Below are 14,251 nucleotides of genomic sequence, written 5' to 3' on the forward strand. Positions count from 1 at the left end.
TCTCCAAGGCAGCCAATTACCTCCTTTTTTCTCTATGTGATTGTTCTCTCGACTGTGTTTTCCACTTACCTTCGCTCTGGTAAGCACTCAAAGGCAGCAATGCCAAAAGGAATGTTGCCTGAAAGACTGCCATGGGCGCCATAGGTTCTGGTTTCCTGAAAAAAACCACAAGGAAAGGAAAGTTTATGTAATTTTGGCTCGGGCGAGTTTCTGTGAGCCAACTGTGGTAGAGGATGGCATTAAAGTTGCCATTCTTCTTCCCTCCCTCTATCCACGCCCATTGTCACGTGACTCTGGATTCCCACTCAATAAGAAGGGCACATGTCCCCACTCAGTGACTTGCTTTGGCCAGAATGAGGCCGAGTGATGGTGTGCTTTTGGAGCCTAGGCCTAAAGAGACCTATGTATTTCTGCTTGCTCTTTTCCATTTCCACCTTTGGCACGAAAAGAACATTTTGGGGCTACCCCACTGGAGCCACGAGGAGAATGAGCAACCAGGAAGCAGAGCTGAGTCACCCCAGCTGGGCCAGTCCAGCCCAGCTCAGCCAGAGGCCCGCCACACCCAGCCACCACCAGCTGAGCCCAGACCGAGAGCAACGCCGTCTGTCACTCAGGCTCCGTGACAGGCGCTAACTTATCCACCAACTTCTTCAAAGCAAGCCAAGGGTTGGTAAAGAAGGGCAAAGAAGCCCTAGCCAGTTTGGCTCAGTGGGTAGAGCGTCGGCCTGCGGACTGCAGGGTCCCGGGTTTGATTCCAGTCAAGGGCGCATGCCCGGGTTGTGGGCTCTATCCCTAGTAGGGGGCGTGCAGGAGGCAGCCGATCAATGATTCTCTCTCATCACTGATGTTTCTAACTCTCTCTCCCTCTCCCTTCCTCTCTGAAATCAATAAAAATCTATTTTTTTTACAAAAAGAAGGGCAAAGCAAGGAAACAGAAGTTAAATATAAAAGACCGACTGATTAGAAAGAGAACAAAGTCCAGTCTCAACAGGGCTGAATGTGAATTACTTTTCAGGAACTCATCGTCCCTCTTCCCCGTCTCCCTCAGTAAAGTCACACCTGGGAAGAGTGAACACATTCCACCAACGGAGACTGCGCTTCACTGTTCAAAACAAGTTCCCGTTCTCCTTGCCTTCGGAGAGGGTTTCAACCACTGGCCACAGTGTCCTGATTCACCAGGGCCCCTGACCACGGGACAGTCGGGGGCACGAGAACGGGCCTGGATGACCCCGAGGGGCCAATGCGCTCTTAATTCAATCAGCAGTGTGTTAGGGGAAGCACCGGCTGTCCCTTTTCTACTTCAAATCTGACTCATCGCAGAGAGAAGCACTGGGACAGTGCAAGGTCAAAATTTGCCTCTGTCTGGCCACCTGGCTTTCGGCCAACCCTGGAGAGTCAATGAACCAGACCATCAATTCTCACTACCCACACTCTAGTTATTTTTTAAAATATATTTTATTGATTTCAGAGAGGAAGGGAGAGGGAGGGATAGAAACATCCATGATGAGAGAGAATCACTGATCAGCTGCCTCCTGCACGCCCCCTACTGGGGACGGAGCCCACAACTCAGACATGTGCCCTGACCAGGAATCGAACCATGACCCCCAGGTTCATAGGTCGACAACGCTCAACCACTGAGCGGCACCGGCCGGGCTCAAGTTATTTTTTAATAGTATTTACAGGTAAATGGGATTGACAGTGGAGACAGGAAGAGGGTAAACCCAACATTAAATGACTCTACTGCAGCCAAACCTGCCTACAGGTGAGCTGAGCCCAATTGCAACGGAAACGGAAGTCTGCGGACGACAACCTTTGCTCACATTCTTTGAAGCATGGCTCTCTGCTACTTGCACTTGGCCAACAGGTCATCCACACCTCTCTAAAGTCTGCACTTACAACTTCAGATAGGTTCCTATTGCAACTGGATATAAGGTCAGGGAGGCGAGGACTCATGTCGGAGAAGCAGTTTCTGCTGAGAACCAAAGGGAAGCCCAGGAAAATGCCAAGGAGAAGTGTGTGGCATCACCCAGGGCTCGGGCGCCCCCACCACCCCTGCAAGGAAGTCTCATCCGTGAATTTCCAGGCGGAGGATTCAGGAGGTGACAGGCACACAGCCCCATGTCCTCCGCGTGAAAGGCCTGTTTAACGTGTTTACAAAAAGGCGGCGTCTAGCAGAGCCGATATTTTACATGTTGCAAAATTAAGTCACAGGGGTAGAGAAATGGAAAACCCAAAGTTAGAAGCCGCCTCCCCATTAAGGGTAAGCAGAAATTAAAGAATAAAAGCTGTCATAAAGCACAAGTGAAGCATGTAAGTACTGAGGAAGGGTGCATTTCCGTGGTCTGGGTGTGGCGGCAAAACCCGGGAACCACCGGGACTGTGTTGCCTGAAGGCCTGCCTCTCCCGCTGGCTCACAAGCAGCAGGTTGGGCCTGGGGGCAGCTCAGCACCGCTCAGCTTTGCTGTTTTTATTTCTATCCGTGTGACATGCACAGTTTTACGCATGCTGGGCAGGTGGCAACCGTGACCTGCAGCCACTGCCCGCACACCAGCCACGTGGCTGTTCCTTCCCTGGTGTCACCGCATGGCCACCGCCTCCGCATCTCTCACAGAAGGACCACACACTCCAGCTTTTGTCAGAAAACCTCCTGGTAAAACCGACAAAGTTCACCGAAATGTGCAGAATGAGCCTCAGCAGCTGGAACACTCCAGCGATGCTCGTGGAACCCCCTTTGGGAAATGCCCTGTGAATGGTTTTCCCAGCAGCACAGGGGCTCACACAGTGGGACAAACAGCCCTCCCCGGCTCAGAGCGGGCTGCTTACAAGTCCCAGGTGACTGACTGCACAACCCACGCGGCCCCCTCCACGCCTCGTGCATAAATCCTCCCGAGTTCTCAGTTCAGAGGGCCCAGCTGTTTGCTGATGGGCCCCTGACCAACAGGGAAAAGCCTAGAAGTGAGGGAGCGACCTGTGCAAAGATCCTGGGGCAGGCGAGGGCTTGGCAGTGTGGAGGGCAGAGGAGCCAGGCCTGGGAGTGAGCAAGGAGGGGAGGGGCAGGGGGGGAAGCTGGGGCCCGCAGAGAGGAGAGAAACCAGAGAGACATTTCTGACACTGAGGCTTCTACTCTGGGAAAGAGGGCACCACGCGGCACCTCATGCTCCACCTCACAGGGGCAGGGAGGCTGGGAGGGGCGCAGCAGCAGTCCGGGAAAACACGCTGGCAGAGACCAGGGTGATGGCAGTGGTAGGAACCCCAAAGGGATGGCAAGACAGAGCTGGCAGGGCGTGGCGGTGACAACGTGAGCCAGCATTCGCTGAGCCCCTGGGACAATGGAATGACAGGAATGGAGAAGCAGAAGAAGAGACTCAGTGGGCTGTGTCAGGGGCTCCACTGCGACATGGAGATGGAGATAGACATCAAGGAGTGAGCTGATACACGCTAGGAGTTCCTGGGAGGGGTCCTGGCCTGGGTATAAATGCAGGTGCCCTCAGGGCATACATAGAGCCAAGAGAGGGAGTGCAGACAGAAAAGAGAGGACCCAGCACGGAGCCCTGGGACATCCCACACCCTATTCTACACCCCCTCATACAGATCAAAACCAAATCCAGAATTAGGCCTGGCTTTCCTGCATCACCTCAAGGGTACGGGCTGTGTGTTGGGATAACCAGGCCAGCTCCTTCAGCAGCAGGTGCCCCTTCTGCGTCAGGTGCACCCTCCTGTGTCAGGTACAGCCTCCTGGGTCAGGTACAGCCTCCTGCGTCAGGTACAGCCTCCTGTGTCAGGTACAGCCTCCTGCCAGGTACAGCCTCCTGGGTCAGGTACAGCCTCCTGTGTCAGGTACAGCCTCCTGTGTCAGGTACAGCCTCCTGCCAGGTACAGCCTCCTGGGTCAGGTACAGCCTCCTGGGTCAGGTACAGCCTCCTGGGACAGGTACACCCTCCTGCGTCAGGTACACCCTCCTGTGTCAGGTACAGCCTCCTGCGTCAGGTACACCCTCCTGGGTCAGGTGCAGCCTCCTGGGTCAGGTACACCCTCCTGCATCAGGTACACCCTCCTGTGTCAGGTACAGCCTCCTGCGTCAGGTACACCCTCCTGGGTCAGGTGCAGCCTCCTGGGTCAGGTGCACCCTCCTGGGTCAGGTACACCCTCCTGCGTCAGGTACACCCTCCTGGGTCAGGTACACCCTCCTGGGTCAGGTGCAGCCTCCTGGGTCAGGTACACCCTCCTGCGTCAGGTACACCCTCCTGGGACAGGTACACTCTCCTGGGTCAGGTGCAGCCTCCTGGGTCAGGTACACCCTCCTGCGTCAGGTACACCCAGTGGGGGCTGGTTTTCCCACGGAAACTCTGCCTTTGACATGGAAAAGGCCACCCAGGCTTTCTCTCCCCACACACAGCGCTCAGTGAGGAGTGTCCACTTCCGATTTCCAATAAGAAGAAGTCGGGGAAGCATGAAGTAGCAGAATTCAGAAAGGAAAAACGCTTTCCCGCCTCACCCACACTCCTGGTCCTTCCCCAAACCCATTCTTTGTTTCTCTCTATTTTTCAGATTGTCGTTCCCAGCTAGACTATGAGCAGCTGGAGTTTATTTCCCGCTGTCCGTCACAGTCCCACAACACATTCCTGCCCAGAAATAGTCGATAAAAGAATAAAAAAATGTACAATTGTCTCACATTCTCTCCTTACTTCCCATTTTAATTAAAACAGATGATTTTTCAGGCCCTTCTACGTTTTCTGTGGCAACTACTGTCTGCTTTATAGTCTCTCGCTGACATTCCTTCTCCGTGGGGAAACAGAGAGGACAGAGAAGAAAAGCTGCCCACTCGTTTTGTAGAGCTTCTCATCCAAACCTTGTCTCTCTGCGCCGTGACGATGCCGTGGACTGTCCGTCAGTGTAAACACGACCTGCGTGATACAGCCCGGCTTTGGAGAGGGCATGGCCTGCTCTTCTGCACCAGCACTTCTCGCGCTGTCCTTACAGAAACAGTTATTCCTGGGAAGCATCCCCAGTGCAGAAAATGCCCGTGAGAAGCATGACCGGTCGTTTGCTTCCCAAGCGCCCGGGTGTGTTGCTAAACTCCACGCTGGCCGGGCGCCCGATGATGTCATGTGCCAAGACTGTGTGAAAGAAAGAGCTACGCTGTTCACCCAGTGCAGGCGCGATGTGCACCTGGTAAAAGAACCACGGAATGTCTATCCGACCACAGTATGAACCCAGGAGCGACACAAATAAAGATGGCCACGCTGATTACGTACTTTAAAAATGCTAGTGCTCCAACTGGACCGACACCCAGCAGAACAGGAGTTCCAATATTTAGGGTGAAGGGTCCCCATCCCTACTACGTAAGGAGTCATTAGAAATCAAAAGAAAAAAAAACAAGCAACCCTGTAGAAAACCTGGCAAAGAGCATGCGTGAGTAATTTATAAAACAGAAGGAAATATTAAGAACCAAAGGAGAAGAAAGAAAAACTGGACACTATCACTAATAATTAAATAAATTAAAATTGAAACAGCAATTGTGTATGTCTCTGTGTAGTGTCCTATTGGGAGGTTCAAAAAAGTTCTTGAAATCTAGCGTTGGTTAGCGTTTGAAGAAGTAGGCATTGTTACTAATGATCAAAAAGTACAATTTTATCACTGTCAATTTGGCACTATCTAATAAAATTTCAGTATGTATTACCTTTGATTCAGAAATATTATTTCTGAAATTGTGTCCTATAATGTGTGTGTGTGTTTGTGTATGTGTGTGGTGTTCATGTATCTATACAAAAATATATTTTTTAAATAATGTTCATTGTAGCATTTATGTTGAGAAAAAACAAACAACATCTAAATATCTATCAAAAGCAATGAGGAAATATCGTATAATATAATCCTATATAATAAAAGCCTAGGTGGCATCATGCCCTTGCGCAACGCCCTCATGTGATGTCATCACAAGATGGCCACACACACAGTGGAGGCAGGGCCCAGCGGCCACTCTGCACAGTGAGGCCTGGGGATCCCACAGCTCTGCGCAGCGCAGAGGAGACTGGTCCCGGCAGAGGAAGTGGGTTGCAGCAGGAGAGGGCAGTTGTGGGTGATCAGGCCGGCAGGGGAGGGCTGTTGGGGGCAATCAGGCCAGCAGGGGAGCAGTTAGGCATCAATAAGGCTGGCAGGGGAGCAGTTAGGGGGCAATCAGGCTGCCAGGCATAAGCGGTTAGGGGGCAATCAGGCAGGCAGGCAGGCAAGTGGTTAGGAGCCAGCAGCCCCAGATTGTGAGAGGGATGTCTGACTGCCGGGTCAGGCCTTAACCGGCAGTCAGACATCCCCTGAGGGGTCCCAGATTGGAGAGGATGCAGGCTGGGTTGAGGGACATCCCTCTGTGCATGAATTTCATGCACTGGGACTCTAGTCTATACTAATAAAAGAGTAATATGCTAATTAGACCGGGAGACCTTCTGGAGATCTTCTGGACATCCTTCTGGATAAAGCCGGGGGCTTGGCCAGCCTGCAAACCACCCCCAAATGGCCCTCAGCCCCTCACCCTGGCCAGCACCGTCCCAAGTGGGGACCCTCACCCCAATGGGGGCGTGGCCAGCCTGCAAAGCCCCAGTGGCCCCTCACCCCAGGCCGGCCCCATCCCCCAGCAGGGACCCCCGACTCCGATCGGGGTGTGGCCGGCCTGAAACCCCAGGCCTCTTGCCCTGGCCGGTCCTGCCCCCTGAGGGGACCTCCACCCTGATCCGGGATTCCCTTCAGGGCAGACCAGCCGGCCCCACCTGTGCAGGCCTCTATACTAATAAAAGTGTAATATGCTAATTAGACCAGACATCCTTCCAGACAAAACCATGGTGGCGGGGCCAAGGCAGAGGCAGTTTGGGGTGATCAGGCCAGCAGGGGAAAGCAATTAGGGGCTATCAGGCCGGTGGGGGAGAACATTAAGGGGGATCAGGCTGGCAGGGGAGGGAAGTTAGGGGAATCAGGCTGGCAGGAAAGGGCAGGTAGGGGGATCAGGTCAGCAGGGGAGAGCAGTTAAGGGGATCAGGCCAGCAGGCAGGCGAGCGGTTAGGAGCCAGCTGTCCCGGATTGCGAGAGGGATGTCCCCCGAGGGGTCCTGGATTAGAGAGGGTGCAGGCTGGGCTGAGGGACACCCCCCCCTCCTGTGCACAAATTTCGTGCACCGGGCCTCTAGTATAATAGAATGTATAATTATTCATTTTTACAAAGGAATACTTTGAAACTGTTACAAAGAATGAACTCATACATGAACGGACATGGAAGAATGTCCCAAGCATACCGAATGGAAAAGCAAGGTCCAGAAGGGTGTGCACAGGAAACCATCTCTGGAAGAGAAGTGTGGTGACTGCGCCGCTGTGCCCGGCGCACCTTCGGGAGAACCCACTGCAGGAGCCCTGCTGACTCGGCCTCCGGGATGCACAGCTGCACCATCTGCACACTCACACCAAGCCCTCTTCCCCCAACTGCTTCCACTCAAGACAAGCCTTTTCGGCCCAACATAAGGGCTCCTCCAACTGCAACATTCAATCAAGAATTTCAGATCTAAGAGTAAAACTTGATGTTATATTTAGTGCTCTCACTAACCCTCTTTCCTTGGAGGATGGAGAGGAGGAGGAGAAAGGAAGGAAGAGAGGAAGAAAGGCAACAACCATAATGTAGTTCTGTAGCATATAACGTTAAAAGAAAGCAATTTGCAATTCCTGTACATCACACTTATCCTCATAGGAAATACTATTGCCACCAGAATAATCTTAACTATCAGGGAAAGACTATATACTCTAAGGGTGGACAAAAGAACAGGAGCACTGACATCACCCATGAGCCTGTTAAAAATGCAAATATTAGGTCAGATCTTAGGCCTATTGAACAAAAATCTGTACTTCAACAAGCGATTTGCTGAAGTTTGAGAAACATGATAGATTCAATATTTATGGCATACTTCTGTCTCCTGGGAGACTGTCGATCTATAGTGAAAAATGTTTACTGTTTCCTGCTATGGTAACAATCCCAGCTAGCACCTGGGAAGCTAAGTTTCTGCCAGGCACTTTGCTGAGTGAGTTACATGCATTTGTTCTCACAACAGCCCTATGAAAGGGATTCCATCATTATCTCCACACACACATGAGGAAATCGAGGCTAAGGAAGGTTAAAGTAACTCTGACATAGGTTGGCATACTAACACAAACTTGAAACCAGGTGAGTCACTCCCCAAAGGGGAACCCCCCACATCGCACTGCTTCCTGCAGGCTTAGAGCTCATTCCAGAATGTACATGAAGGCATATCAAAATTACCAACAATTATAAACCCAAGAAAATACTAAGAAAAATTCCAGCAGGATTTTATTAAACTTGACAAGCTATCTATAAAGTTTAATAAAAAGAGAAAATGTACAAGAATCATTTCTAATTTTCTAAAAATAGGTACAAATATAAGGTGTCCCCCCAAAAAATGTATACACACCTTGAATAACTATAAAGGTAGTGTTTACTAAAAATGCATTTCATTTTCAAAATTGAGTTGTCAGCTGTTAAAGTGTATATACATTTTGGGGGGGACACCCTGTAAAAGCCTTAGCATTTAACAGAGGGAAATACTGGCATAGAAAGAGGCAAAAAAGATCAGTGAAATAGAATAAAGTTATGAAACAGACCCTTGTATAAATAGGAATTTATTTCACTATAAAAACAGAATTTCAAGCGAGTGGGGAAAAGATGGATGAATTAATAAATGTTATTAGGTTAACTGCCTAGAACTCTAGAAAAAATTATTAATCCTTATTTTTCACCTTCTACAAAAACATAATATTTTAAAGAGCTAAATGTAAAAACCCAAAATACTGTATTAGAAGACAAAATAATTTTAAAAATAATTTTTAGGTGAAGACCTTCCTAAGCTGGACAAAGCACAGAAATCATGAGATTGTAGAGTTGATTACACAGACATTTAAAACTTCTGTGCAGCAAAACATCCTACATAATAAAAGGCCAGTGAACATAACAGCATAATGACCAGAACGGCCGATCAACCAGTCACTATGAGGTGCATTGACTACCTCTCAGTCCCTCCCCGCTCCTCTCCTCCCCCTCCTGCCTCTGCCCCGCAGGCTCCAATCACTGGATGGCCAAGAGGGAACTATGGGGCACCGGGGTGGGTGTCAGCGATAGGGTGGGACTGGGGGCTGGCGAGCGGGCGGAAGATGGCCCTGATCACAGGCTAGGCCTAGGGACCCTACCCACGCACAATTTCATGCGCTGGGCCTCTAATAGTTAAAATAAAAGTATTCTGAATAGATAAGCAAAATGTGGCAGAGATACACAATGGAATATTAATCAGTCTTAAAAGGAAGAACGTGCTGATACTTGGATGACCCTTGTTGACATTTTGCTAAGCGAAACAAACAAGGCACAAAAAGACAACCACTGTATGACTCCACTTAGAGGAGGTACCTAGAAGTAGTCAAATTCATGGAGACAGAATCTAGAATGGTGGTTGCTAGTGGGTGAGGAGGTGGGGGTGGATTGGGGAGTTACTGTTTAATGGGTACAGAGATTTCAGTTTTGCAAGATGAAGAGAATTCTGGAAAAGGATGGTGGGAGATGGCTGCACGACAAGATGGATGCCTTATTCCGTTTCACTCATTCACCAGATTTGAAAATTTAAATTGAAAACAATAACAGCTGATATTAGGAAGGATGAGGAAAGCAAATTATCATGCACTGAGTTTGAATTAGTACCCGCGCGGGGGGCAGCGGTGCAATTTGAAGGATTGTAGCTATCAAATGAAGAAGGGAACAAACCCTTGGATGCAAGAATAGCTCCCTGAGGATTCTAGTTACAGAAATACTCAGGCTGAGCCCCAAGACGAATGCAGTGTCCCCTGAAGCACTGTTGCTAATGCGGAAGGACTTTAAAGGACCATTAGTAAGTAGAAAGTGTACTTCTACTTTGGAGTGCCATGTAGCCATTACCAAAAGAGATGCTCACAGCCATGGGAAGATCTCTAAGGCTTGAGAGTGAAAAAGTAAGTTGCACAATGTATAGTAAGATCTCATTTACACATATGGAAACACACACACACACACACACACACACACACACAGTGCAAATATATAGAGAAAATCTTGGAATGGTATTTTCCAAACTTAGCTTTCCCTCTTCTGTGTGCGAGTAGGAATGATTCCATTTACTTCTCTGTTGTTTGAGAATCTATTCAGTTATTTGTACTTTTTATTAAAAGATTTTTTTTTACAGAGAGAGAGAGAGAGAGATCTATGTGAGATTGAAACATCAATCTGCCGCCTCCTGCATGCCCCCTTCCCTATCTGAGCCCACAACCCAGGCATGTGCCCTGAGTGAGGATCAAATTGGCAACCTTTCAGTGCATGGGATACCTAACCAACTGAGCAACACCGGCCAGGGCTGTATTATTTTAAAAATGTAAAAATAAAAGAGCAGACAACCTGGAGAAAATAAATGCTGAAAACCAGTAGAACTAAAAGGAGAAAGGAGGGAACGCTGGGAGAAGAACACAGGACACAGCTGTGGGAGAAGGTACTCTCGCTTTATGTAGCTGCGAGGAAGCCTGCTTCAAGGAGGGCTGTTGCTCACAAGATTCCTTCCCCATTTCATATATATTTTTCCAAACAGGAGGACTTCCTCCCCCAGGGAAGGGAGGGCCAGGGCTCATCGTTCCTGACCGGGAGCCAGATGACACTAAGATTTCCTTCTACCTGAGCCAACGCTGCCCAGCCCAGTCCCACAGGAGGGCACACTGCTTCCTCTTTTCAGACGCATTTCCATCCTGTCCTTTCTCAAAAACCACAGTACATGGTTCTCCCGCTTCGGTTCCCTTTTCAAGACAAGAGGGTTGTCAGAGCACCAGAGACTGGAATACCTCTGTGCGTCCCCCCGGCTGCTCCTGCTCTTCCAGCCTGACGAAAAGAGGCTGGTGTGGAAGCGATGGTCTTAGACACATTTGCTGGGACAACAGGAGGCAGAACTGGGGCCGAGATGTAAGTCACAAGGAGGCGAGTGACAGCTGAGAATTAGCTCTGTCCAGCAATGTGAGGTGGTGAGCTCCCTGCCACCACAGGCAGCCAAACAGGACTGGATGCTACCGGGGAAGGCAGTGCACTGGGCATGCCCTGAGGATTCTGAGGTTGCATCCGGTGCTCCGAGAGTCCCAGGGGTGACTCTGAGGCACAGCTAAATTTGGGAACCTCTGGCTGCTTTGACCATTTGAAGTCCTTCAGCCTCAAGGGTCTCTGGGCGCATTTTAAAACTACCCAAGAGAGAGACAGAGCCGAAGAACAATGAAACACCAGCCCGGGGGGGGGGGCTGTCCTAAAAGGGCCCCCAGTCTGAGGCACGGCATGGTTGTGATAAGCAAACGTCCAAGTCAAACTTGCCTCTGCCACCTGCCTGCTGTGGCCACAGGATGACAAAACCAGTCCCTGCCTCCGTGGCGAAGGTTAACTGGGCGAGCACATGTCAAATGCTTACAATAGTACCTGGTCCCTCGGAAGCATGGACCATGGTTATGTGGCAGGCAAGGAAACTGAGGCTAAGGTGATGCATAACCTGACCCAAGTCCCAATGTCGGGTTTAGGCCTGGGAATAAGACCTAAAGCTCCTTTCCTTGAATCCAATGAACTGCACCTTATCCAACGCTTTCCCGCCTCTGTGTACACCCGCCCCCACCCCTATTCCTCTTGAGTGGGAGAAGAGTTTGTTCACTAAGCGTCTTCAAACTCGGCTACCAAGCGGCATTTCTCCGCGGCACCTCGCCTCCCGCCACAGCGCAGCGAGCGGGATGGACGGGCGGGTGATGGGAGGGTGGACGAAGGACTCTCAGGAAATGAATCTCTGAGTCAGGAGCCGGTTCAGCGATTTCAGCGCCGCCTCAGCCCGCTCTACGGCCGGGACAAGTTTCCTAAGCCCTGCGCCCCCAGGATTGCCCATTAAAGGGGTGGGGGCGCGTACACAGGCCCGGCTCCCGCTGCCCGTCCCGCCCCCTGTGCTGGCGCCGCCTGCGGTGCGCGCCCGCCGCCAGGTGTAAACGGAGGCCGAGGCCATCGCCACTCGGAGGGACCGACTGTCCCGGGAGCTGAGGGCGGGCGGGCGTCGGGGGAGCACACGGACGCCCCGGGCGGTGTGTGGGGAGAGAGGCGGGTGGGCCGAGGGGAGTGTACCGCCTCCAGCGTCCCGACCCCGGAGGAGCGGCCGCGGGACGGGGGCCGCAAACGCGGGCAGGAGCCGGGGCCCGCAGCGAGCGCTCGGGAAAGAAGGAGCCCCTCGGTGCCCGCGCCGGGCGGGAGGGCGGGCCAGCGGCGCTACCCCGAGGCCCAGCTGCCCCGCGGATCGGGCCCGGGCTCGGCGCCCGCGGGGGCATCGAAGGGGCGGCGAGGGGTGGCGGTTCTCCCCGCGCCGCGCCGGGTCCGCGGGTCGGAGGGGCCGCCGAGGGCAGCGGGGCGCGGAGGGCGCGGGCGGCGGGCGGTACTCACCCCGCGGCCGGGCGGGAGGAGGGTCCGCGAGCGCGACGCGTCCTCGACGGCGCGGGTGGCGGCCGGCGGCCGGCGGGTGGCGGGCGCGGGTGGCGGGCCCGCCGCGAGTGGGGAGGCGGCCGGGCGCCCGGGCTATGAATCAGCCGCGGGACGGGCGCCGAGGGGCGGGAGTTACGGGAAACCCGCGGGGGAGGGCCGAGGGCCGCGGACTTTTGCAATTTCCCGTCTTGCCGGCGCTCTTGGCACCCCTGGGACCCGCAGGAATTCGCCTCCCTAGGTCCCGTGGGAGGAGGATGGGACCCTGGGGGGACGAGGTGCGACAGGGACTTGGCGGCCGGGGCCGGAGGGGGGGGGGGGGGACGAAGTGGGAGAGGCCTGGGGAGGAAAGCTGGGGACCACAACCCCTTGTGCCCTCGGCGGGGCGCTGGGGAAGGCGGCAGACCCGTGGAGGGGGAGGGGGGAGCCCGCGGCCACCTGTGGTCCCCACCCGGGCAGACCCCGTGGCCCCGTTTGGTGTTCAGAGAAGTCCTGTGTGTGAGCGGTTTCTCGGCACCTGGTCCTCGTCCCTCCAGCAACGTCCGGGACAGTCCAGAAGCTGCGGGTCACAGAGCCTGGGCGCTGCCCCGTGGCCTACTTTTCCTCCAAAAAGTGCTGGGGATCTTGGAGACACACAGTTCACATTCAGGACTTTGCAAATACACGTTTGCCCTCTCTTTATAGGTATGGTGCTCTGTGGAGAGCCCCATCGACTTGGGAGCTGGTGTGGAGTCCCTAATCCTACCGCTTCGAGGCAGCCTGGACCCGGGAGGACAGCCTGGGCGCGGGAGGACAGCCTGGACCGGGGAGGACAGCCTGGACCGGGGAGGGAGCACAGCCTGGGCGCGGGAGGGAGCACAGCCTGGGCCCGGGAGGACAGCCTGGGCACGGGAGGGAGCACAGCCTGGGCCCGGGAGGACAGCCTGGGCGCAGGTCTCCATGGGTGCGGTCTCCGAGGCTGGCTCCTCCGGGCACGGCGCCTGGTCAGCTAAGCCTGTTCTGCTCCAGGTCTGGGGACCCTGGAAAGTATCACTAAGGGCAGGGGCTGTGGGGCTGGAGGGGGACCAAGTGATGGAGAAGGATTGCGGGAATCATACCTCACAATGACTTCTCGAATTGACAAATGGCTCAAATTCATGTCAGAGCTTTTCCAGATGTCACTTTTGTGTTTGCCCATACTTTTTGCTCCTCCCCAATGTCATCGCACGGAAAGACTTCTTTTCTGTCTGAATACACTTAATGGTGCCATGAAGACTACTGCAGCGCATAGTAAATATTTGATGATGATGAAGAAAAGGTGCTTTTGTCTAAATACGTGTGTGCCTTTGCCACACCTCCCATTACCTCCAGGGTTTTACGGAGCCTGTTCGTTTAGCTATCTGCATGGCTGTGGAAAGGGGCGAGCCAGGCCCCAGCGGGTTGGAAAGGCTTCCTGAGTCTCTATTTCACTGAGAAGAGAGAGAGGAAAAAAAGTGACTTTCTTCTTGATAGAATAGTTCAGAGGGGAGGGGTACCTCCCTGAGCAGATGAGATGCCAAATAAAATAGTATTGAGAGTGAACAGTTTCTGCCAAGGGAGTGGTAAATTACTTTGGGCTCGGATTACAACAGAAGGAAGCTCAGGTGCAAAACAATTCCGTGTTGTTGGTGGCAAACCTGGGGAGGTCCCCGGAGACGTTAGAAGCTGGCCGCACACACCCATTGGAGAGGGG

The 14,251-nt window shown here is 52.9% G+C and overlaps 1 protein-coding gene and 1 long non-coding RNA gene across 6 annotated transcripts in view; one reads left to right on the plus strand and one right to left on the minus strand.

Moving 5' to 3' along the window:
* Positions 1-12,657, minus strand: part of OSMR (oncostatin M receptor) — a 48,761-nt gene extending 36,104 nt beyond the window's left edge. For 4 of the 5 annotated variants that reach the window (XM_059694905.1, XM_059694903.1, XM_059694904.1 and 1 more), the window contains exon 1: positions 70-155. In XM_059694905.1, coding sequence (XP_059550888.1) covers positions 70-142 — 73 coding nt within the window. In that variant the 5' untranslated portion in view covers positions 143-155. Of the gene's footprint in view, positions 1-69; positions 156-12,504 lie in introns of those variants that run through there. The other variant, XM_059694906.1, reaches the window with a different exon arrangement.
* On the plus strand, positions 10,822-13,999 carry LOC132233745 (uncharacterized). The gene is made up of 2 exons (XR_009452709.1): positions 10,822-11,013; positions 13,225-13,999. It is a non-coding gene; the product is annotated as an uncharacterized LOC132233745 (long non-coding RNA).
* Positions 14,000-14,251: the final 252 nt, after the last annotated feature.

This window comes from Myotis daubentonii, chromosome 4 (assembly GCF_963259705.1).
Source record: "Myotis daubentonii chromosome 4, mMyoDau2.1, whole genome shotgun sequence".
NCBI lineage: Eukaryota > Metazoa > Chordata > Mammalia > Chiroptera > Vespertilionidae > Myotis > Myotis daubentonii.